This window comes from Hypanus sabinus, chromosome 1, assembly GCF_030144855.1.
Source record: "Hypanus sabinus isolate sHypSab1 chromosome 1, sHypSab1.hap1, whole genome shotgun sequence".
Taxonomy (NCBI): Eukaryota; Metazoa; Chordata; class Chondrichthyes; order Myliobatiformes; family Dasyatidae; genus Hypanus; species Hypanus sabinus.
In genome coordinates this window covers 144209016-144230635 of record NC_082706.1, presented here as the reverse complement: position 1 = coordinate 144230635, position 21620 = coordinate 144209016, and the positions used below count along the sequence as shown (strand labels likewise).

General features: G+C 45.3%; 1 protein-coding gene across 6 annotated transcripts in view; it reads right to left on the bottom strand.

Moving 5' to 3' along the window:
* Positions 1–215: 215 nt before the first annotated feature.
* The window catches only part of si:ch73-173p19.1 (uncharacterized), a 40207-nt gene continuing 18802 nt past the window's right edge, over positions 216–21620 (bottom strand). For all 6 annotated transcript variants that reach the window (XM_059977842.1, XM_059977848.1, XM_059977887.1 and 3 more), the window contains 10 exons: positions 19967–20063; positions 18627–18838; positions 17063–17305; positions 13484–13582; positions 10686–10879; positions 10108–10282; positions 7076–7232; positions 5287–5440; positions 2064–2175; positions 216–1096 (listed from right to left, as the gene is read on the bottom strand). In XM_059977842.1, the coding sequence (XP_059833825.1) occupies positions 915–1096; positions 2064–2175; positions 5287–5440; positions 7076–7232; positions 10108–10282; positions 10686–10879; positions 13484–13582; positions 17063–17305; positions 18627–18838; positions 19967–20063 (1625 nt within the window). In that variant the 3' untranslated portion in view covers positions 216–914. The remainder of the gene's footprint in view (positions 1097–2063; positions 2176–5286; positions 5441–7075; positions 7233–10107; positions 10283–10685; positions 10880–13483; positions 13583–17062; positions 17306–18626; positions 18839–19966; positions 20064–21620) is intronic.

The window sequence follows — 21620 nt, the reverse complement described above, 5'->3', positions numbered from 1 at the left end:
ATTACATTAGCTGCTATGTTACAGTGCTATCACACATTATTTCAGATGAGACACTGAAATGCTATTTAAGCCTTCAAACTCTTGCTGCTATGGGAGAAGGCTGTACAATAATTAAGTTGACCCATTTGTTCGATTACAGCAGTCATTTCTATTTTAAAGCACATTGTGATTGTGATTCATTTTGATTGCAGAAAATAACTGGAGCCACACAGAAGTGCCAGGACAAAGTGATTTACTTGTGAAATATCAGTTTACATAAACCATTCACACCTGCAAGGCCACTGGGAGACGGTGAGGGTGGTGGGCGAGAAATGGATACCATATCTGAACCCCACCCATTGGGATCAGTTCCCAGACGTTCCAGGCAAGTCTCACTTCCTATGGATTAGATACCCACGATCACAGCAGCTTCTGTCAGGCTGAACCTGGCAGTTACGCTCCCTGTACAAGCTGACATGTTCAAAATTTCAACACACCCAACCCTCAAAGTGTGGTGTTTGCTGGTATGTTGGGTTTCAGGGGGCTGGTCATTGTAGGGACGTTGCAGGGAATATTCTTCCAAAACTCTCCTCATCCAAATTCAGCAACAAGGACAACAGGGGAAAAGCGGGGAACAGCATGAGTTGGATACAAAGTAAGATTCCTATCGTACACTGCCAGAGTCAGACACAGAGTGAACCCATCACACACTCCCAGGGTCAGACAGAGTGAATGTTCCTGCTATCCTGTCCTGTTACACATTCCAGGGCAGGAACAGCATGGATTATAAAGTTCCCTGTTCATTTTCCAAAATAAATCAAAACATGATAGATGCAACACAATCCTCCCTCTCCACTCTCACTCCCAAGGCAGGGAGAGCACAAGTTAGCAGCGTCCTGTCACTCACACACCATCCTTTCACCACAGGATGCTTTTCAGTCTTCAGCCACCATTTCCTCATCAGAGGCCTGGTCCAGAGGGAGGGCATGCAGGTTGTTAGCACGGATACTGGTGATTCTGGGGCATTCTGCCAATAGTGCACTGACACCAGACAGCGTCACACCTGTTCTGTCAAGGTTCACCTGGACCACCTTAGTCTGCTTTAGGTTCTTCAGGCCTAGAAACCAGAGTACACAAGGTAATCCATTAGCCCGGTCTACATCACATCAGTCTGAGAAATTAACTCCTTCTACACTATGTGTCAAAAGTAGGGTGGTGAAGAAGGCATCTGGTACACTGGCTTTCATCGTTAAGTACAGGAGTTGGGAGGTTACATTCCCATCACGTGATATCTGTGAGGCTACACTGGGAGTACTATGTATGGGTTCAGTCACCCTGTTATGTGAAATGAGTCATTTAATTGGAAAGAGTGGACAAAAGATTTCTCAAGAAAGTTACCAGGACTTAAAGGCCTGAATTATAGTGAGAGGTAGGGGAGGCTGGGACATCATTAGAGTGTAGGAGAATGAGGGGTGATCTTATAAAGGTGCATAAAATGATGAACAGTGTAGATAGGGTGAATACAGTCTTCTCCCTCCACCCCCAGTCAATTCAAAAATAGAGGGTTCACATTTAAGGTGAGAGGGAGAGATTTAATAGAGATGTGAGGGGCAATTTCTTCACAGAGAAGGTGGTAGGTGGAGCATACTGAAGGTACACTGTGGCTTTTTCTGTTTATTATTGCCACAGGTACCAAGATACAGTGAAAAGCTTGTCTCGAACACTGTTCATACAGATCAAATCATTACACGGTGCGCTGAGCCAGATTAAGATAAAACAATAATAACGTAGAATAAAGTAAAAACTACCGAAAAAGTGCAGTACAGGTAAATGATCAGTGCAAGATCATAAAGAGATAGATAGTGAGGCCAAGAGTCCATCTTATTGTAGAAGAGGTCTGTTCAAAAGTCTAATAGCAATGAGACAGAAGCTGTGCTCGAGCCTGGTGGTAGCTTCCTGGCTTTTATCTTCTGGCCAGTGGCAGAGGGTAATGTCTGGAATGAATGCAATCATTTGTCAATGAGCTGGAAGGTGGGGCGATCTAGGCCCGGGGGTTCCATAAGGAAACAGGGGAAGGGTAGTACCTCGGTCTGTGATGCGAGTCTGGCTCAGGTTCACCTTCAGCAGCTGCAAACAGTGCCTCAGCCCCTGTGTCACCACCGTGTCCCCAATACTGGTCGATGCCAAGCTCAAGACCTGCAGTTAAACATCATTGAACAGTGTGATTATTCACCTGGTCCCTCCCCTTCCCTGCACCCACTCTGAAGTATGTTCAGATTCCCCACACCAACCACCCCCCCCCCCCCCCCAGAGAATTCTGAACTTAAGACGATAACAGTACATGGGTATGAACCCAGCTCTGTCTCAGGTACAGAACAAAGTTACATGAAAGGTTTGCCAGGAGACAAATGCCTATTTTATTTAGAGATATAGTATGGTAACAGCCCTTATGGCCCAAAATGCCTGTGTCACCCCCTTACACCCATGTATTACACCCTTATAGACAGCAGCAGTATTGACTCAGGGTCATTGGCACTGTAATAGCATATGTTCACTGCTATGCTGCTGTGCTGCCCTGCTCAATTCTCTCCTCAGTCTCTGATGCTCCAGTGGAAACAGTCTAAGTATATGTAACATGTCCTTACAGCACACTCCCAGGCAGCATCCTAGTAAATCTCTTCAGCACCCTCTGCAAAGCCTCCACATCCTCTCTGTAATGGGGCAATCAGAATTACACACAATACTCCAAGTGCAGCCTAACCAAAGTTTTATACAACTGTAACGTTTCTTGACTCTCAGGCTCCTAGCACTCCTAGCATGTCATATTCTTTCTTTACCACTCTATCTACTTGCATTGACACTTTTGGGAAGAAACTGGATCAGCAAACTTGCAGATGCGGGCATATTGTCAGCAAAAAAAAAAAGGACTAGTAAAATTTGCAGCAAGATTTGGACCAGCTGGAAAAGTGGGCTAAAAAAAAAGGCAAATGATATTTAATGCAGACAAATGTGAGGTGTTCCACTTAGAGTAAATCCTACCATGGTTTGTTCTCCCAATGAACAGTAAGGCACTGAGGAATGTGGTAGAATAAAAGGGATTCAGGAATACAGTCCATTCCTTCACAGTGGCTTCACAGGTAGAAAGATCATAAAGAGAACTTTTGGCATACAGGCTTTCATAAATCGGGAGTATTGAATATAGGAGTTTGGATGTTATATTAATGTTGTACAAGATGCTGGCAAGGCCAAATTTGGCACACTGGGTATAGTACTGGTCACCTATCTACAGGAAAAATATAAATAATTTTGAAAGAATGCAGAGAAAATTTACAAGGATGGTTCCAGGATTTGAAGATGAGTTATAGAGAAAAGTTGACTAGATTAGGACTTTATTGCCTGGAGAGTAGGAGAATGAGGGGAGATTTGATAGAGGTATACAAATTGAGGGGTATAGATTGGGTGAATGCAGGCTTTTTCCAGAGTTTGGTGTCACCTTAGCAGTTAGTGCAATGATATTACAGCTCAGGGCATTCTGGAGTTTGGAGTTCAATTCCAGTGCCATTCTGTAAGAAGTCTCTGTGGAATGTATGGATTTTCTCTGGGTCTTCTGGTTTCCTCCCACAGTCCAAAGACGTACCAGCTAGGTTAATTGGTCTTTGTAAATTATCCCATAATTAGGTTAGGATTAATCAGGTTTGTTAGAGGTTGTTGGGATGCTCTGGGTTGAAGGCTGTAAAGGCCTACTCCCACTTTATTGCTAAATAAATAACTAGAGGTCATGGGTTAAGAGTGAAAGGTGAAATATTTAAGGGGAACATGAAGGGTGACTTCTTCATTCAGAAGGTGGTGCCAGTGTAGAATGAGCTGCCAGCAGAAGTGATGGGTGCAGAGAAATTTGGATAGGTACATACATGAATGGGAGAAGTATGGATGACAATGTTTCAAGTGCAAGTCGATGGAGAATAGCAATTCAGCATGGACTAGATGGCCTTGTTTGTGCATTAGTGCTCTTGTGACTCAATGTGGGCTCCAAACTCACTGTACATCAATGGTGTGAAAGGTCCTGCGCCAGTAATCTGAACACTAGGAATTCAAACCCCACTGAGCCCAAATTAGGAAGTTTTGGGGCATAGGCAGATTGAATAGACAGTCTTTTTCTCAGGGCTTAGGAATCAAGAATTAGAGGGCAAAGGTTTAAGGTGAGAGGGCAAAGATTTAAAAGGGACCTGTGGGGTAACTTCTTCACCCAGAGGGTGGTCAGTATATGCAATGAGCTGCCAGAGGTTGTGGTTGAGTCAGGTACATTAACAACATTTAAAAGGTAGTTGGACAAGTACATGGATAGGAAAGGTAGAGGGATATAGGTCAAATGCAGGCAAATTTAGATAGGCATCTTATTTGGCATGGACGAGTTGGTCACAAGAGCCTGTTTCTATGCTGTATGACTCTAAGTGAAGTTTGTTACAACGTACTCAGGAATAAAAATTTGAACATAAGTTTCGGGTGGCATTGTCGCATAGCAGTTAGTGTAACACTATTACAGAACCAGCAACCCAGGTTCAATTCTTCACTGTCTGTAAGGCATTTGTACATTTTCCCCATGACCACATGGATTTTCTTTGGGTGCTCCGGTTTCCTCCTACATACAGGTTAGTAGGTTAATTGGTTACATGGATGTAATTGGCTGTGTGGGCCCATTGGGCAGTTACCATGTTATATCTCTAAATTAAAAAAAATTGGAGGCAGGAGGAATCAAACATGCACAAACTGCTGGAGGAATTTAGCTGCTCAGGCAGCATCCATGGAGAGAAATGAACAGACAACATTTCACGCTGAGAACCTTCCTCAGGTGGGGGAAAAGAGTCTGGATTACTGGCTGATTCACAGCGAGGTTTTGTTCAACCCAAAATTGCCCAGGTATAAAACTGAGGCCACCTACAGAAGGGAAGACAGTACAGCACCAGCCTCCTGCCCTCTCTGGGAAATAAAAGATTACAATAAGTGATTAGATTTATTTGTTACATGTACATTGAAGCATACAGTGAAATGTGTTATTGAAATCAATGACTATCATATAATGAATATGAGCTGAGGACAGCCCACAAGTGTCACCATGCTTCTGGCACCAACATTGCATACCTACAGCTTACGTCTTTGGAATGTAGGAAACTGGAGCAACTGGAAGAAACCCACATAGTCACAGGGAGAACTCCTCATACAGTGATAGAAACTGGACCACAACTGCTGGTGCTGTAAAGCATTACATGGATCCCCCAGTACCACCCACCACCAAGCCCTGCCGCAGACCTGTAAGTGGGGCAGGTTCCTGATGCAGTGGGCCACTGCCCTACTACCCACACTGGTGCGGTCGAGGCACAGCTCCTCCAAGTGCAGCAGGGGCTGCAGGTGAACCAGCCCAGCATCTGTCAGCAGGGTGTTGCTCAGGGACAGCTTGGTCAGCCTGCATAGGTGGACAGAAGCCTTTAGTGAGAGTCTGCAGACAACACCCTGTGAATAAAGAACCACTGTGCACACACATTGTCACAAGCTGCACTCTGAAACACTGCAACTGAATGGTACTGGAATTGGTTTATCATTATCATGTGCACCAAGGTAAAGTTGAAAAATTTCTAATGCATAATATTTATTCAGATCAATTCATTGCATGGTGAATTGTGAATTGAGGTAGAATAAGGTAAAATAATAATAGAATTCAGAATAAAGTGTAACAGCTACAGAGAAAGTGCAGTGGGGGTAAACAAAGTGCAAGGTCACAATGAGTTAGATTGTGAGGTCAAGAGTCCAACTTTTTGTACTAAAGATCTATTTAACAGTCTTATAACAGTGGCAATGGAGCTATCTTTGGTACATGCATAATAACAACAACAAAGCAGAATATCATGCAGTCCCACACACGATGCCTGTAAGTAACCCAACTGGGCACTCAGGAGTGCACAATGCAGCACAGGGTCCACAGTAACAGCCCATCTTCAGAGATGCTCCCCACAAACACACAATGGTTGTGTGTAATTGCACAAAGGGTCTGCATGAACTGGAACTGCTGCTCCAGCTGCTGTCACAGGATGGTGATCAGAGGCTGTGTGTGGTTCAAACCTGGTGCTTTCAGGCCTATCCTCAGGACCACTAGGCTGTGGTGATGGTGTATCATAAACACAAGAGGTTCTACTGATGCTGGAAATCTTGAGCAATGCTCACAATATACTGGAGGAACTCAGCAAGTCAAGCAGCATCTATGGAGGGGACAGGAAAGAGTGCAAGCTGGCAGGTGACAGGTGAGACCAGGTGAGGGGGTAGGTGGGTGGGGAAGAGGGGGTGAAGCTGAGAGGGGAGAGGTGAAAGAGGTAGAGGATTGAAGGAGAAGTCTAATTGGAGAAAAGACTGCATCATAGAAAAAAGGAAGAGGACGATCAGAGGGAGGTGATGGGCAGGTAAGGAGAAAGAGAGAGAGGAGCAGAGGAGAAATTAGCAGAAATTATTGGAATATATGTTCATGCTATCAAGTTGAAGGTTACCTTTGCAGAATAGGAAGTGTTGCTCCTCTAACCTGAATGTGGCTTCATCATGGCAGTAGAGGTGGCCATGGACAGACATGTCAGTAAAGGAATGGGATGTCAAACTGATATGGGCACCAACAGGGACATCCTGCCTTTTGCAGCAAACAGAGAAAAGGCAAAGCGGTCTCCCAACCTGCGTCGAGCTTTCACTAATGTAGTGGAGGTGCAACTGATGGAGTGTCACTTCACCTGGAAGGACTCTTTAGGATCCTGAATGGCGGTGAGGAAGGCGGTGCAGGAGCAGTTATAGCACACATCCTACTTGCAGGCTGTGAGGGTGATGTGGAACTGGTGGAGAATAGAAGCTGAGCCAAACATGAAACAGCCATCATCACATTGAACCCCAGGACAGGTCTGAAGGGCCGAATGACCTCCTATTTTCTAGAGTCCTTTTCCCAAGTATTCAGTGGCTGCTTAGGGTGGTAGTTCCCGTTCCCACCCAGTCAGTGTCCTGTGCCTTGTCTCACAACCACTTGTCCATGGCCCTCTGTGTAGTTGGCTAGGAACAGGGCACTGCTCACCTCAGCAGCCGGCCAAGATGGCTGACACCTTCATCTGTGATGTGAGTGTAATCAGTGAGGTCCAACTCTAGCAGTCGATCCAAGTGAGACAGGAAGCGGAGACCATGATCACTAACTGAGTGTCTGTCCGGCAGCTTCAGGTGAATCAACTTAAGACCTAGGGGTAAGGGAACAAAATGAGAGGGGTGTTTCTCAGCCCATTTCACACAGAGATCACATTTTCACTGCAGTTGGATAGGGTTCCAAACACAAATTACACCTGATTAAAGCTCTCTCCAGTGCTTTCTGGATACATCTTAACCCCACCCCCTTTATCACTGGACAATCAGTACAGAAGTGGGGTGGGGGAAGAGAAGGGGATGTCATAGTTAACCTGCTCCTGAGGCTGGCCAAGATAACTACCAGTGGGTGTGGAGGTGGGCAGCAAAGGATTCTGTCTCAGCTAACTGCCTAGCAATGTTCAGAGGTTATGTCCATGCCTAGATAGTTGAGAAAGAATAAGCAATATCTAGAGGTGACATGGAGGTGTTTTGAGACCAGTGGGCATCGCAGGGGATAAATGCCATTCTTGATGATGGGAATGTGTTAGTTTAGTCTGTGCTGGTCATGATTTGTCTTTTTTTTTGTTTGTAATGTGTTTATACAATTGTTTGAATTTATAATAAAATTATTTTGTAAACAAGGGCAGAAACACTGTCAGTTAGATCCAGAGTAAATCACCTTCAATGCCAGCCCATCAAACATTCCCAGGGTAGAGACAGTACAGGTTAGATTCAAAGTAAAGCTTCCTCCACACCAAACACTCTCAGGGCAAAAACAATGTTGGTTAGATACAGAGTAAAGTTCCTTAAAAATTTAAGAAACAATAGTGAAAACAGGACATCGGACCTCTAAATGCTTGTCAAATGAAGAGCTTTTGATGGCTCTGGGCCTATATTCACTAGAATTCAGAAGAATGAGGGGTAACTTCATTGAAACCTATCAAATGGTGGAAGGCATTGATAGTGTGGACGTGGAGAGGATGTTTCCTATGGTGGAAGAGTCCAAGACCAAAGGACACAGCCTCAGAATATAGGGGTGTCCTTTTAGAACAGATGAGGAGGAATTTATTTAGCCAGAAAATGATGAATCTGTGGGATTCTTTGCCACAAGCAGCTGTAGAGGCCAAGTCTTCATGCATTGTATATTTAAGGCAGAGGTTGACAGATTCTTGATTGGTCAGGGTATGAAGGGATATGAAAGCAGGAGATTGGGGCTGAGAGGAAAATTGGATCAGCCATGATAAAATGGCAGAACAGACTCAATGGGAATGGCCTAATTCTGCTCTTATATCATATGGTCGAAAGTCTAGTCTACCATTCAATGTGACCATGGTCGATACAACCTTGGCCTGCACTCATCCTATTCTCAACTTTCTTACAGATAAATATCTGCTGCCCTCCCTCATGAACACATTCAATGACACTGCCTTCACAGGTTCACTGTGGTACAGAATTCCAAATAGTCATTTATTTATTTAGAGATACAGCACAGTAACAGACCCTTACAGCTCAATCAGCTTGTGCTGCCCTATTAATCTCATGTAACCAATTAACCTAATAACTTGTATATCTTAAGAATGTGGGAGGAAACTAGAGCACCGAGAGAAAACCCATGCGGTCATGGGGAGAACATACAAACTCCTTACTGACAGCGGCAGAATTGAACCCAGGTCACTGGCACTGCAATAGTATTGCCGTGTCGCCCTCAAAATCTCGAGCCTCAGAGGAGATTCTTCCTCTAAGTATATGAGATGAGATGGGCTGATGCTTATTCTGAAGCTGAAAACCCAGACTCTAGTTAGCCCTAATTCCACTCCCATGTCTTGAGCAACATACACGAAGGATCTCAGTGGGTCAGGCAGCATCTGCTGCAGGAAATAAATAGTTGTTTCAGACTGAGACTCTTCAACAGGTCTTGAAAGGAATGGGGCAGAAGCCAGAATAGGAAGGTGGAGGGAGAGGGCGGAGTACCTGCTGGCAAGTGACAAGTAAGATCAGGTGAGGAGGAAGTTGGCTGGGGGGGGGCGGGGGAATTGCTGAAGTAAGATCTGAGGGGGCAAGGTGGAAGTGGTAAAGGGCTGAAGGAGGAATCTGACAAATGAGGGCAGTGGGCCATGGAAGAAAGGGAATAAGGAGGGGTATCAGAGGGAGGTGAGGAGAGAGGGGAACCAAAATGAGGAATGGAAAAAGAGAGAGGGAGGAGAGATTACCAGAAGTTAAGAGGAATCAGTGTTCATGTCACCAGCTTGGATGCTACTGTAGCAGAATATAAGGTGCCTATGGCCTTGGACAGACATGTCAGAATGGTGATGGGTAGCCACCAGGAGATCCTGCTTTTTGCAGTGTATGGAGCAAAAGTATGTGATGAAGCAGTCCCCTGTTTACATTTGGTCTCACCAATGTAGAGGAGGCCATTTCAGGGGCACAAAATACAGTAAATGACCCTGACTAACTCACAGGTGAAGTGTCACCTCACCTGGAAGAACTGTTTGGGACCCTGAAAGGTGGTGAGGGAGGTGATATAGCAGAGTGAGTGGTAGCACTAATCACACTTTCAGAGATAAGTGCTAGGATGGAAATCAGTGGGGAGAAAAATGTGGACAAAGGAATCAGGTAGAAAGCAATCCCTACTGAACACAGGGAGTAGGGAAAGGAAGGAAAAATGTGCTTTAATGGTAGGACCCCAATGTAGGTGGCAGATATGGAGAATGACGTGTTGGATACAGAGACTCATGAAGTGGTAGATAAGATCACGAAAACTCCTATCCCTGTTATGCAGCAGTAGATTGGGGTGAAGACATGTGGGAAAAGGAAGCGATGTTGGTGAGGACAGCATTGAACTGATGGAAGGGAAGCCCTGTTCTTTGAAAAAGGAAATCTTATTTGTTCTAGAATGGAAAGCTTCATCCCAAGAACAGATGCAAAATGGACTGAGCAGAAAACCAGAGGAGATAGTGTGGACAGTGCTCAATGTGGCCACTGTTGACCTACCCGAGATCATTTGTAGGGTGACATCGCCACCCAGAGATAGCAGGCCAGACACACTGAGTGAAGAGAGGGTGGAATGGGAACCCAGTGCCTGGAGGGAACTCTCACTGATGCTTGTGTTGTCCAGGTGCAGGGTTTGAAGAGATGGGAGATCCTTCAAGGCTGAAACATCACAGACCTGGAGATGGAGAGAGCAAGAACAAAACAGAACAGTGCCAGGGAACAGATGCTTTTACAGCAACTCAAGTTCATTGTTTTCCCTCAAGTTCTCACTGCAGCCAGCAACATTTAACACAGAGTAAGAATTATTTGTGCACAAACACCAAAAAGATTGGAGTGTGAGTCTGTTCATGACTCTCTTCCTCAGTGACCAGCTCCCCCCCCCCCCCCCCCGCCAGTGTAGATCAGCGTATGCATGCTTGTGACCAATCTGATCACGAGCAAAAAGACAGAGTGCAAAAGATATTAGCATCTCGGGAGGAGCAGGTTATCAAACCCCAGAGTGTAGCTACCTTTATAGTGCACTGGAGGTGGATCACACCTCTGGCAGTGCCTGGCAGCAAGCCCACCCACTTACTGACCTTAGTGTGCTTGATGCTGAGGTAGCGAAGTTGTGGAACTGCAGAAGGGAGCACAGCCAATACCCGATCACTGACACCTGTTTGATTCAGACTGAGGTGGACGAGTGACGTGGGAGCATCGCCCAGGTAATCCATCACTCCTGAGTCGCTTACTTTGGTTTGATCCAGGACCAGGTGGGAAAGGCACCTAAGACCTTTAAGAAAAAAGCAGATTTCTCCTACAGTTCTGTGCTGATGTCTTAGGACAGTGGGAAGTTTAACAGTCATACCTGTCCTCTGCCTCCACTATCCTGGGTTACCTTTTTCAGCTGTTCTCATTCCCTATACACACCCATCCATCTGTTCCTATAGACCTGCTGACTAAACCCCTGCAACCAGTTCTCTATGGAACATAGGTAGTACAAATACTGTAAAACCACACCCAAACCATTGCCACCAGAATTCCTTGCACCCTTTGCTGTGTTTGAGTATTATGTGCAGTCCTAATCCTCCTATTACGTGGAGGATTTGAAGAAGGCGCAGAAGAGATTAACCAGGATGTTGTCTGGATCGGAGGGTGAGAGCTATAAGGAGAGATTAGATAAACTTGGATTATTTTCTCTGGAGATCAGAGGCTGAGGGGTGACCTTATAGAGGTTTATAAAATGAAGACCAGCTAGACAACTTGATTTTTCCCCCCAGGGTACAGATGTTGAATACTAGAGGACATAGCTTTGTGGGAGGGAGCAGGTTATAGGGAGTTGTGCAGGGCAAGTAATTCCCCCCCCCCCCCCCCCCAGAATGTGCTATTGGGGATGGTGGTGGAAGCAGACATGACAATGGCACTTAACAAGTGTTTAGACAGATACACAAGCTGGCACAGAATGGAGGGATATGGACCATGAGGAGGCAGGTGAGATTAACCTCGTTTGGCATCATGGTCAGCACAGCCATTATGGGCCAAGTGATGTACTGATCTATGGTCTACTCCATTCCTGGAGTACAAATTTCTGGTAAACATTTGACTCAGAGCTTGGCCATGTTCTGTGCAATGAAGAAGAGACAACTGGTGAAGAGCAACAATGGGACTCTGGTGCAGACTGTAACGTGTAGAGCAAGCCCCACTTCAGAAACAATAAGGACACAATGACCTTATGCAATCCTCAGGGGACAGGTTTACATTTGCGATTTACTGCTACGTCTACTGGATGGAATTCTGAAGAGGAGGTATAGACCATGGAAAATGACCCAGAACACTGCCTCAAAACCAGAATCTAAGGATAAAAACACTACAGGAAGTCTGCAGTATTGACCTTTCAGCAGTGTACTTTCATCTAAGTTAAAGGACAGGGTACTAATCTCAGGATTGCTACCCATGCCACATGCTTGTGGGACAAGAAATAAGAAGATAGTGTAATTCTGTGACTAAGCAGATGGTGCAGAAGGGAGAGCTTCAGGTTCTTGGATCATTGGGCTCTTGTTTAGGGTAAATGAGACTTGTACAAACAGGATGGTTTGTATCTGAACTGGAGAGGGATTGATATCCTTGTAGAAAGGTTTATTTGAGTTGATCCTGGGTTTTTAAACTAAATTTGAAGGGTGTGGAAACCAGAGTGCCAGGGTAGCAAGTGTAGGGCTGTGGGGAAAATAAATGTTAAGCTTGCAAGCAAACACAGAAATTTAAAGTTTGAGCATGGTGATCTGACTTGCATCTACTTCAATGCAAGTTATATTATAGAATGAACTTAGTGCATGGGAACAGCACATAAAATTATGATGTTGTAGCTATTAGGAAGACTTGCAGAAAGGCAGGACTGCCATCTCAATATTCTGGGGTTATAGAGGGAGAAACATTAAAGGGAGAGAGGTAGCATTACTTGCCAGGGAAAATGTAACAGCAGTGCTCAGACAGGACAAAGAGGAGGACTATGTTATTGAGGCAATATGGGTGGAACTGAACAATAAAGAGGATGACTACATTAATGGGACTGTGTTATAGTCCTTCCAATAATCAGTGGGATTTACAGCAGTAAATTTGTAGAGATAACAGACACGTAAGTAATAAAGTTGTGTTAGTAGGTGATTTCAACTTTCCACATATTGACTAGATTTCCATACTCTAAAAGGACTGGATGGGATTGAGTTTGTCAAATGTGATCAGGAAAATTTCCTGAATCAATATATAGAGGCCTCAATGATAGAAAACTTTATACTGGATCACCTCTTAGGGAATGAGACAGAGCAGGTAAGTTGGGAAACATTCTGGATCTAGAGACCATAATTATAGAGAAAGACAGGACTGGTCCTCGAGTTGAGATTCTGAAGTGGAGAAGAGCCAGTTTTGATGTCATCAGAAGGTTCTGGCAGACAAGGGTTGGGATATGTTGTTTTCTAGCAAAAGGATGTTAAGTGGGAGGCATTCAAAAATGAAATTTTGAAAGTACAGAATTTGTATGTTCCTATTAGAATAAAACGATAACAAGTTTAGGGAGCCTTGGTAATCAAGAAATGTTGAGGCCCAGGTAAAAAGAAGAAAGGAACTGCCTATCATGTATAGGCAGTTAGGATAAAATAAGATACACGTTATATTCTGAATCCTCCCAAAATTCTCCCTTCTGCTCTCAGTGCCTCCCTTCCACTGAACAACCATTTCAAGCAATCCAAGCCACCAGCCAACTTCAGCTGCCCAACACAGGGAAGTGATGTTCAGGAAGTCACCCCACAAATTTAAAAGGACTTTAGAGAATCAATGTGGAATCAACACACTATGCACAGCCCCCTGAAACTGTCCCACCTGTCTGGGTGGATCAGGCACAAACCTTTAATGCTGCACAGACAGTTGTCGGTAAGTTTCACACACACTGCCAGGTTCAGATACTGCAGCCTCTGCAAAGAAGTGAAAACCTCCAAACCAGAATCTAGAACAAGAGAAAGCAAGAGAATTTGAGTGGACAGACAGGCAGGTGAAAAAAAATTAATAAATTGATTTATTATTGTCATATGTACCAAGGTAAATATCCACACAGATCATTTCATCACATCAGTACATTGAGGTAGTACAACGGAAAACAGTAACAGAACACAGAATAAAGTACTGTGGCGACCCACTTTCTGCGCAGGTGAACCGGCTCACAAATAGCCAGTGTGCGGGGGGAGACTTTGGTAATGCACCTTTGGTAATCATTTCTGCCTGGAGAGGGCAGGCACTAGGGATTAAATGCCAGCGCCGCGAAGTTTGAATAAACTAGTCTCCAAACGACTTACCAACTGCGTGTCATTATTTCAGTGCTGTGTGTCGGGTAAAGGCAAGGACATTACTTGGGACGACGAGGCCACAGCCGCTTTCGTTAAAGCCAAGGAAGCCTGGCAGATGCCACAATGCTGCTGCACCCCAGAACGGACGTTCCGACCACCCTCACGGTGGATGCATCCGACACAGCAGTCGGTGGGGTGCTGGAGCAGCTCATCAAGGGGTACTGGCAACCCCTGGCGTTCTTCAGCAAGCACCTACGACCACCCGAACTCAAGTACAGTGCTTTCGACCGGGAGCTATTGGCACTGTATCTGGCAATCTGGCATTTCAGGTACTTCTTAGAAGGCAGGCCGTTCACCGCGTTCATGGACCACAAACCGTTGACCTTCGCGTTCACGAAGGTGTCCGATCCCTGGTCGGCTCGCCAGCAGCAACATCTGTCCTACATCTCCGAGTACACGACGGACATCCAGCATGTCTCGGGAAAGGACAACGTCGTGGCGGATGCACTCTCCAAACCAGCTGTCCAGGCCCTGTTCCTGGGGATGGACTATGCAGCACTGGTGGAGGCACAGCAGGCAGACGAGATGCCCAGCTACAGGACCGCAGTCTCGGGTTTGCAGCTGCAGGACTTTCTTGTAGGCCCAGGTGATAAGACCTTCCTGTGTGATGTGGCTACCGGCCAACCTCGCCCCATCGTCCTGACAGCCTGGAGGCGGCGAGTTTTCAACTCCATACACGGTTTGGCGCACCCATCTTTCAGGACAACTGTCTGGCTAGTCTCCAGCAAGTTCGCGTGGCACGGACTTCACAAGCAGGTCAGTGAATGGGCCAGAACGTGCGCGCAGTGCCGAACAGCTAAGGTGCAGCGGCACACTAAAGCCCCGCCACAACAGTTCGAACCCACCCACCGGAGGTTCAACCACATTTATGTGGATATGGTGAGCCCCCTACCAGTGTCTCGAGGAGCGCAGTACCTCCTAACTATGGTAGACCGGTTCATGAGGTTGCCAGAGGTGGTCCCGCTCACCGACACATCTGCCGATTCCAGCGCCCAAGCACTGATCGCAACCTAGGTAGCACGCTTCGGGGTACCAGCCCACATTCCCTCTGACAGAGGCGCCCAGTTTACCTCCAGCCTGTGGTCGGCTGTGGCCAGCCTGCTGGGAACGCAGCTACACCGCACAACTGCCTACCACCCACAGTCGAATGGACTAGTGTAATGCTTCCACTGTTACTTGAAGTCGGCTCTCATGGCCTGCCTGAGAGGACCTAACTGGGTGGACAAACTTCCCTGGGTCCTGCTTGGAATTTGCGCAGCGCCCAAAGAGGATCTGCACATCTCATCGGCTGAGTTGGTGTATGGCGCGCCCTGGCCGTCCCGGGAGAGTTCATACCAGCCCCAAGGGGGCAAGAGGAAGAACCCGCAGCAGTCCTGGACAGGCTACGCGAAAAGCTTGGCAACCTGGCCCCCGTACCAACTTCACAGCATGGACGGACCCCGACCCATGTACCCAAAGACCTGCAGAACTAAGTTTGTGCTTGTACGAAGGGGCGGACACCGGGCACCGCTAAAGCGGCCGTACGAGGGGCCATTCAGGGTGATCAACAACAACGGGTCCACGTACGTTCTGGACATTGGGGGGAGAGAGGAAGTTCTCACGGTGGACCGACTCAAACCAGCTCATGCGGACTTGGCACAGCCGGTCGAGTTTCAGGCACCGCAGCGCAGAGGCAGACCTCCCAAACAGAGACTGATCTGGACCGTGGACATTGGGGGGTGTATCGCCAGTTCTGGGGGGGGGGGGGGGGTATGTGTCGACCCACTTTCTGCGCAGGCGAACCGGCTCACAAATAGCCAGCGCGCGGGGGGAGACTTTGGTAATGCAACTCTGACGTTATTTCCGCCTGGAGAGGGCGGGCGCTAGGGATTAAATACCAGCGCCGCGAAGTTTGAATAAACTAGTCTCCAAACGACTTACCGACTGCGTGTTGTTATTTCAGCGCTGTGTGTAGCACACCGCTACAGTATTATAGTTACAGTGCAGACAGACAATAAGGTGCAAGACAGAAACAAGGTAGATTGTAAGGTCAAGAGTCAATCTTATCATTCAAGGGGGCTATTCAATAGTCTTATAACAGCTGTCCTGGAGTCTGGTGGTACAAGCTATCAGGCTTTTGTACCCTCCACCAGATAGGAATTAAGCCATTTTAATTCCATTCCCCTTTCCCATAAGTCATTTTCTGGCCTCTTCTATTGCCACAATGAGGCCACTCTCAGGTTGGAGGAGCAACACCTCATATTCCGTCTGGGTAGCCTCCAACCCGATGGCATGATTGTTGATTTCTCTAACTTCCAGTAATTTCTCCCCACCCCCCTCTCTTTTTTTATTTCCCATACTGGCTCCTTTTACCCTTTCTCTTCTCACCTGCCTATCACTTCCCACTGATGTCTCTCCTCCTTTCCTTTCTTCCCTGTTCCACTCTCCTCTCCTCTGATTCCCTCTTCAGCCCTTTACCTTTTCCACCCATCTACCTTCCCTTCACCTATAACCTGCCAGTTTGTACTCCTTTCCTTCCCCTCCTCCCACCTTCTTATTCAGGCTTCTTTCCCCTTCCTATCCAGTCCTAATGAAGGGTCTTAGCTTGAAATTTAAAAAAATTATTCCTCTCCACAGATGCCACCTGACCTGCTGACTTCTTCCAGCATTGTGTGCCACCCTAGACATTCTTCCTTCTCCCCTCTCCCATAGGGAATAAGAAACAAAAGCCTGAAAGAACTTACACCAGGCTCAAGGACATAATAGTATCTAGTATGAGATAGACTCTTGACCTCACATGCCTTGCACCTTGTTGTCTGCCTGTTCTTTCTCTAACACTATATTCTGCAGTTATTTTTCCCCTGAAATTACCCCACCAATGAACTATTTTAATTAAATGATCTGTATGAATGGTATGTATAAGTTTTTTACCACACACCACATACCACAATGTGATATTTATTATCACCTACCTCAGTATGTAATAATAAACTAATTTATCAGATTTACTCCACAATACAGTACAATGTCACAATGAAAAGTTGGTAGAGGTGCAGGAGAAACAGCAAGGGCATACATGACAGGCCAGAGATCTGCAACTGTACCTGTGATTAGGGAGCAGGATGAGAGGCTGAGGTGCTTGAGGGAGTGGAATGCTCGCAGTTTCCTCAGGAGCTCATTGGTGGTGTATGGGTAACAATCGAGCACCAGCTTCTGAATCTGACAGCCAAAGAAAATCTCAAAGGATTTGGGCCGAAGGAGACGCTCATTGATCATGTAGTGGAGGAGATGTTCCGCCAGCTCTGGGGTGAGAGAAGCCAAGCTTCGACTGTACTGCATACTGGGCACTAGGAATAAAAACTTCAGTGAAACCAATAGGGTCCTTCCAGTAACAAACATCTGAAACACAGCAGGTCACCCAGTACAGCTGATCTTACATGGAGCGTCATCATCATACACACTTGAACTATCCCTGACTACGTTAGTGTGGAGATGTATTATTCAAAATACTTTGACTGGTTGTATTATACTCTGATACAGCAATTTAAATGTGCAGGATGTAAGAAGCTACAGAGAGTAATGGAGCTCAATACATTACAGACACATCCCACACCACTAGGTTCAAGAAAGCTATTTCCCTTCAACCAGCTAGCACAACCTTAATCATTTCAGTTTAGTAACACTATGATCTCTTTGACTACTTTACACTAGACTTTTTTGCTTCTTACTTATTAAAAATGTGTTTATTTTTTCCTTGTGAATGTTGCTTATCTGATGCTATGTGCTTGTGGTGCTGCTGTAAGTTTTTCATTGCATCTGTGCATATATATGTGTATTTGTGCATATGACAATGAACTTAACTTTGATTAACTTTCCTCACTGTCTAACCTATGCCTTGGCACTCCATGACAGGACAGGCAGAGGGAACTGCATCTCACCTGTCTGCTTGCACTTCTCCTCCTCACCTCCCACACTCTTATTTTGGCTTTTACCTCTTCCTTTCCAGAGTCAATAAAGGTGTCAGCCAGAAATGTCAACTGTTTATTCCCCTCCTTGGATGATGCTTGACTTGCTGAGTTCCTCCAGACATTTTATTTTGCTTAAGACGTACTGGCATCTGTAGCATCTTGTGTTTGTGCCCTATAAGTATTTTGAAATGACTGTGTAGAGACAGCTTTACTCCAACCACAGCCACCAAAGGTCCTTCCCAAAACTTGCTCTAACCCAGAGACCATTCTGGTTCAGATTCCAGTTTCTACAGATGACTGAGGTAAAAGTTTCTCTCTTGATGAAAGCTCAAGCTCCACACAAATCTCATCTTTAATTCATCTGTCCACAATCCAAAACATTGAGATTCTTGTCACTTAACTGGCTGCCTTCTGAAAGTTGCTCTTCAATCTACTGCAACATACTGTATGCAAAATGGTGGAGGAACTCAACAATTCAGGCACAATTATGGAGGGAGTAAACAGTTGATGTTTTGGACCATGCCATCACACACTCCTGGGATCAGGCACAGAGTGAAGATTAATCCACACTATTTCATCATATACTCCTGGGGTCAGACACATAGTGAGCGTCCCTCTGCACCATCCTATCACATACTCCCGGGATCAGAGAGTGAAGCTACCTGCTGGTGCCCACTGCTCCCACACCATTAATACCAACCTGCCATTAGCACCACTGCACTACCAATTGCCAGACTGAAGAGAGAAGGCACTGGTGTGGCTCGGCACAGCTTCTTCTGTGAGGACAGCGGCGAGTGGTGAGACTGCCTCTCTGCTGCTTTGTTCAGGCGATCCAAAGCTGCCTGAGCCAAGACACTGGGCAGATCCTGCTGCTCCTGACTCTTCCGAACTGCTGGCTCCTCTCTACCCTCCCTGCAGGGGGATTCAGAATGAAACACCAACTCAGGCAGAGATGACACCATTAAGAAAACTATAAGTTACTATTTTATTACTAGCAAAAATTAGTGTGTGCACAGAAACAGCGTAACATTCACTCTAAACTGTCCTGTCAAACTGTCCAGTGAATGAACAGTAAAGCTTTCCCCATGGAGCTACGTATCACACTTCCAGGGCAAGTACAGTACAAGTTAAAGGCAAAGTAAAGCTCCCTCTATACTGTCCTGCCATCGCTCCCAAGGCATGGGTTAAAAACAAGTTAAAGCTCCTTTCACATTGTCCCATGACTCCCGGGGTCAGACATAGAATAAAGCATCCTCCATTCCATCACACACTATCAGAATCAGACACAGAAAGGACCTCCCTCTACATCATTCCATCACACATTCCCACACTCCAGTGGTCTTCGGGGACTGATGGATACTGCAAGTGCTGGCATGAACTGTGGATAAAGAGGACAATGTTTCAAATTGAAAATGCAAGTGAAGTTATTTTTAAAAGAAATACAGACCAAAATTCCTTCCATGCTTAATCCTCACAATCTCAGTGCATGGACAACACACACATGATCGTTGGGCACCCAGTATGGAAAGGTTTGGTTCAATTTGGGGATGACCTCAGACTCCTAATTGCCCTGATTATGGTTGTCCTTTACAAGTCCAGGCAGTAAAAACCATTGAGATGGGTCTGACTGTGCCAAATGCCTTCTCTGCTAAGATTTTGCTAATGTCTGGTGTCCTGGAGAGGAAACTAGTAATGTCTGCTGGCTCACAAGAGGTTTTCCCCGATTCCATGGTCAGCGTGGTTTTACGCACCTCATATATAGATTAAAGCTCATCCACATCATACTCAGACAGGCATTCACAAAGAAACATTGAGAGGTGATAGTGAAGAAAAATGCAAGTCAGCATTCAGTCACTAGCAGTCATCAATGTGTGCACAGAGACAGGGTAACACCTATTCTAAGGGCAGGGTAAAATGACTATCCTGCAGTGTTGAACTTTGTCTGGTCATACTCCTCTCAGATACACTGGAACATTTCAATGCATTAACAGTTCTGAATAAATAACAGTGAGAAACACAATGGGAAGCTGCTTCACCTACCTAAGACGGTTACCCTGAAGAGGCCACTGATACCGAGGCTCAAACCCACTTCTGATACGGTTTCCATTTTGGCGAAAGATCAGTTCTGGGTCAAAGGCTTAAAAGCAAATTTTGAAGATTGTTAGTTTATTATAGTCACATGTACTGAAGTACAGTGGAAAAGCTTGTCTTTCTTTTTTGAGGCATTATAAGTGTTGTTACTTCGATGTACTTATGCTATTTTTGAATAATAATATTTGAAAATAAAGGAAAAGCTTGTCTCGCATATCATTCATTACACAGTACATTCAGGTAGTACAAGGGATAACAAAATGCAGTAAAAAATGTTAGTTACAGAGAGACTGCAGTGCAGGCAGCCATAATGAGGTAGGTTGTGAGGTCATCTTTCATACTGGGGACTATTTAATCGTCTTTTAACTGCAGGATAGAAAATGGTGATTCTTGCTTTCAGGGTTTTCTATCTTCTGTCTGATGCAAGAGGGAGAACAGAGAATGTCCGTGGTCTTTGATTATGCTGGCTGCTTTACTGAGGCAGCGAGAAGCGTAGACAGAGTCCATGGAGGGGAGGGTGGTTTCTGTGCTGGGCTGAGCTATGTTCACAACTCTTTGTAGTCTCTTGCAGTCATTGGCTGGTATTGTCTTATCTACAGTGTAGCACTGTGCAGTTTGTTATAGTCTTCTATGGTTATTAACCAGAACTTGCTCGTTGATACCTGCAAATCAAGGCAGTGGACCAGAAGAAGTAGTTGAGAAGTACTTATGTCATTTGGTCAAGTACAAGGATAGGAAAGGTTTATAGGGATACGGGCTAAATGCAGGCAAATATGATTAGTTCAGATAAGCATCTTTGTCAGCATGGACAAGTTGGCTCTTGAACCAGAGGGGATAACTTTACTCACCCAACACTGAATTGATTCCACAAACCTACAGACTCACATTTAAGGACTCTACAACTCAAGTTCTCAATATTTATTGCTTATTTATTTAATATTTTTCTTTCTTTTATTGTATTTGCTGTTTGTTGTCTTTTGCATATTATTTTATCTGTCTGACTTGGATGTGTGCAGTTTTTCATTGATTCATTTGTGTTTCTTTGTATTTACCACAAATGCCCGCAAGAAAATTAATCTTAGAATCGTATATGGTGACATACATATACTTGGATAATAAGCTGACTTTGAAATTTACTTTAGATTTATTTTGAGGTTCTATTTAAATATTGTTCAACCCTACGATTGTCAACAGTCCTGGTTTTACTGGAATTAACCCATCCTAATTTATAGCTAGTAACTTCCCCACAACCAATTACTCCGTGCAGAAGGGAGGGATTTGGATTTCTGGGACAATCTTTTCATTGGGTCCAGTATGTTAGTGAGTATAGAGACAGATAGGGCATTGGTGGTAATCTTGACATTACTATTTTTGAGGTCTTTCTCTTTGAGGGACCTCTTAATTCACTGGGGGAAATCAGAGGCTCGATGTCTGTGAGTCTGCTGCAGTGCAAGTGTGCATAGGTAGGTGGGAGGAAGGGGCTTGTTTTGCTAATATTAAGTTTTATTCCTTGTGTCCTGCTGAATATTATGGGCATACCAGCAACAAGTGCAGGCTGTCTCCAGCACTTCCTTAGGTTGTATTGGAAGTGAAACAACACTTA